We start from the raw sequence: 2,500 nt of genomic DNA on the forward strand, positions 1-2,500 counted from the left end.
TGAACCAGATTTTTTTGCCAAGTGGTTCGTTCCAAACAGAAATTATACTTTAACATTTCTGTCCCACCCTAAAATTAATGTTGAACCGCTTAGAACAGAAAAATTCTGTTCCTGAACTGCTCAATTACGTTTCGTGCAGGTTTTTTTAAAATGGCCTACCTATTGCCTAGCATTATTGACTATTGGCCATTTGCCAATAATACAGGTTTTTTTTTTACTTCAATGTCTCTGTTTCAGTTCAGTAGATTTGTGTTTCGACACAGGCTTGACATCATGATGGCAGATCTCGCCATAACCCTTAAACAGTCTCTACTGGAAATCGTGTTACAAAAGATCAATTCATATTAGGAATAATATTTTTTGACCCAAATACCATAAATCTTTTGGAATTTGTAAAATATGTCATGCAGTTTGGGTTTGATTAACCGTATCTCCTGGGATGCCATGACCATTTAGGGTAAAGGAAAATGTCCATGGTTTACAGCATCGAAAGAACAAAAAACCCATTATGGCTCCTGGTCAACCTCATGTTCCCTTCATCCTGTTTGTGAATTTCGGCGTGTGTATGTTCTTGAGGGTGAGAGATACACCGAGAGAAAGATAAGGAGTGAAGAAAGTGGGTAAACTCCAAGCTCTCGGATTGAGCCACTAGTGCTCTTCTCGCGCAAGGTTGCAACATTGATGCACAACTAGAGGAACGAACAGTATCTGCACTCCTTTTCCCACATATTTCACCTCTGCCTTGTCTACTCAGCATGTGATCAGTGCTGTATCAGACAGTTTAGAACATTATGGTTAAGTCATGGATAAATAATATTGATGGATAAGCTCCCCAAAATGATATAGGTCCAAAAGACCCGGGAACATCCCCTGTCTAATAGAAATGTGCAAAAACTTTTATCAAGCAAAAAAACTGAAAACAGAGCTAAAAGACTCAAACAGCTTACAAGGTTTTAAGAGTTATAGACTACAATATTTATATACATCTTATGATTACGACTTCAAGGCTGTATGCCTTCTGATTGTCTGAGGAACTCCCAGCTCATGTCCATGAGTTGAGTGGACTATAGGAAACCTCAACAGGTTATCATTACATTTGTTGGTACTGGTTCTATTCTGGAACTTTAAAAATATAAGTAAGTTTCTGGTTTTGTTCCTGTTCCAAGCAAAATAGCCAACATTTCTGTTTTTTTGTTTCATTCCTTCAAAACCTTGGTGTGGGCTGCTGTTTTTTTATTTTATTTTTTTGCTGTAAATGATGTGCTTCACTTTGTGATGAGTGACAGACCATCATTTTATTTCATTGTATTTCAATATTCAGTGGCATTTAAATGCTTTTTTCTTCTGAAGTTTAAACTTACAATAGATCACAGCTGACTGCACTTGGTCTATGCTTTTCACCATAATTGTGGCTTGGTTTGATGTCAGTCTTTGTTCATTGTTCCAAGCCAATAATTGTACAATAACCTGTACCAGAAGAAGAAAAACATTAGAAAGCTCACTTTTCTATCATTCCCCTTAAACTGCAATCCTCAACTTTCTTAGACTTGTGTGGAAATGTGTAATGTGTACAGTATATCACTATTTAAGGGAGGAATCATCATGTTTCTGGAGCTGTTCTCTAACCCTGTCTGTATGTCTGTTTCACACGCTGCTCATGTTCTGCCATTGCAGCCTGAGAATGTTGTTCTAGCATTGCAGGTAATGTTCCACACACACACACAGAATAGACATTTTCCAACAGCATTTGCCACCACTATTGTATCTCTTTCTTTATCTCTTCCTTTTCTCTCCATTCCCCTGGCCCTTAATATATGGCTTTGTCTCTCTCTGTTTCAGTATTCTAGTGTTATATGTCTCCTCTTTCTCTTCAGAGCTGTCAGTAGCTTGCAGTAGAGCTTGTGGGTCTAGATTAGTCTCTAGGATATATTATGCAGATTCCCTGCTTTTGGTTTGAAATGCTGGCTGATAATTCATGCAAAGTAGAAAAAGAGATGGCTAGAAAGAATACCTCTGCTGGAATATGCAGGTCCCATGGCTGCAGCCACTGACGACAGGGTATTTCAAATGACGTGTTGATGGGACTGTTATCAGTTACCCTTCTCTTTAATTCACAATTCCTCTCATTTCATATTCCAGCTTAGTCGTCTTCTTCAGATATATTAAGCCTCCCCCCCTTAAATCAAAAAGAATAAGTCAGCTAATTCATGCAGGTTGAATCATGTTTTTTTTCTTCTCTGAAACACGTTCTTGCCTTCTTTCCTTCTTTGTGCCTTCTCTTCTATCGATCCTCCATCTGGTATTGTGTCGTTCGGTGGTCGGTGTCTCTCCCAGGCCATCCACTATGAGCTGGGTTTCATTGTGCTGGCGGTGATCGGCGTGCTGTTCGTGCTGCTGATGCCTCTGGTGGCCCTCTTCTTCTGCGTGTGCCGCTGCTGCGATAACTGCGGCGGGGAGATGCACCAGCGGCAGAAGAAGAACGCCGACTGCCAGCGAGGCT

The 2,500-nt window shown here is 40.0% G+C and overlaps 1 protein-coding gene across 1 annotated transcript in view; it reads left to right on the forward strand.

The window, feature by feature from the left end:
* The window catches only part of prom1b (prominin 1 b), a 52,081-nt gene that overhangs the window by 14,455 nt on the left and 35,126 nt on the right, over positions 1–2,500 (forward strand). Inside the window, exons 3-4 of the mRNA XM_063193010.1 lie at positions 1,675–1,701; positions 2,335–2,500. The exon at positions 2,335–2,500 is cut by the window's right edge and continues 40 nt beyond it. Coding sequence (XP_063049080.1) covers positions 1,675–1,701; positions 2,335–2,500 — 193 coding nt within the window. The remainder of the gene's footprint in view (positions 1–1,674; positions 1,702–2,334) is intronic.

The sequence above is a fragment of the Engraulis encrasicolus genome, unplaced genomic scaffold (genome assembly GCF_034702125.1).
Source record: "Engraulis encrasicolus isolate BLACKSEA-1 unplaced genomic scaffold, IST_EnEncr_1.0 scaffold_27_np1212, whole genome shotgun sequence".
In the NCBI taxonomy this organism is placed as follows: Eukaryota; Metazoa; Chordata; class Actinopteri; order Clupeiformes; family Engraulidae; genus Engraulis; species Engraulis encrasicolus.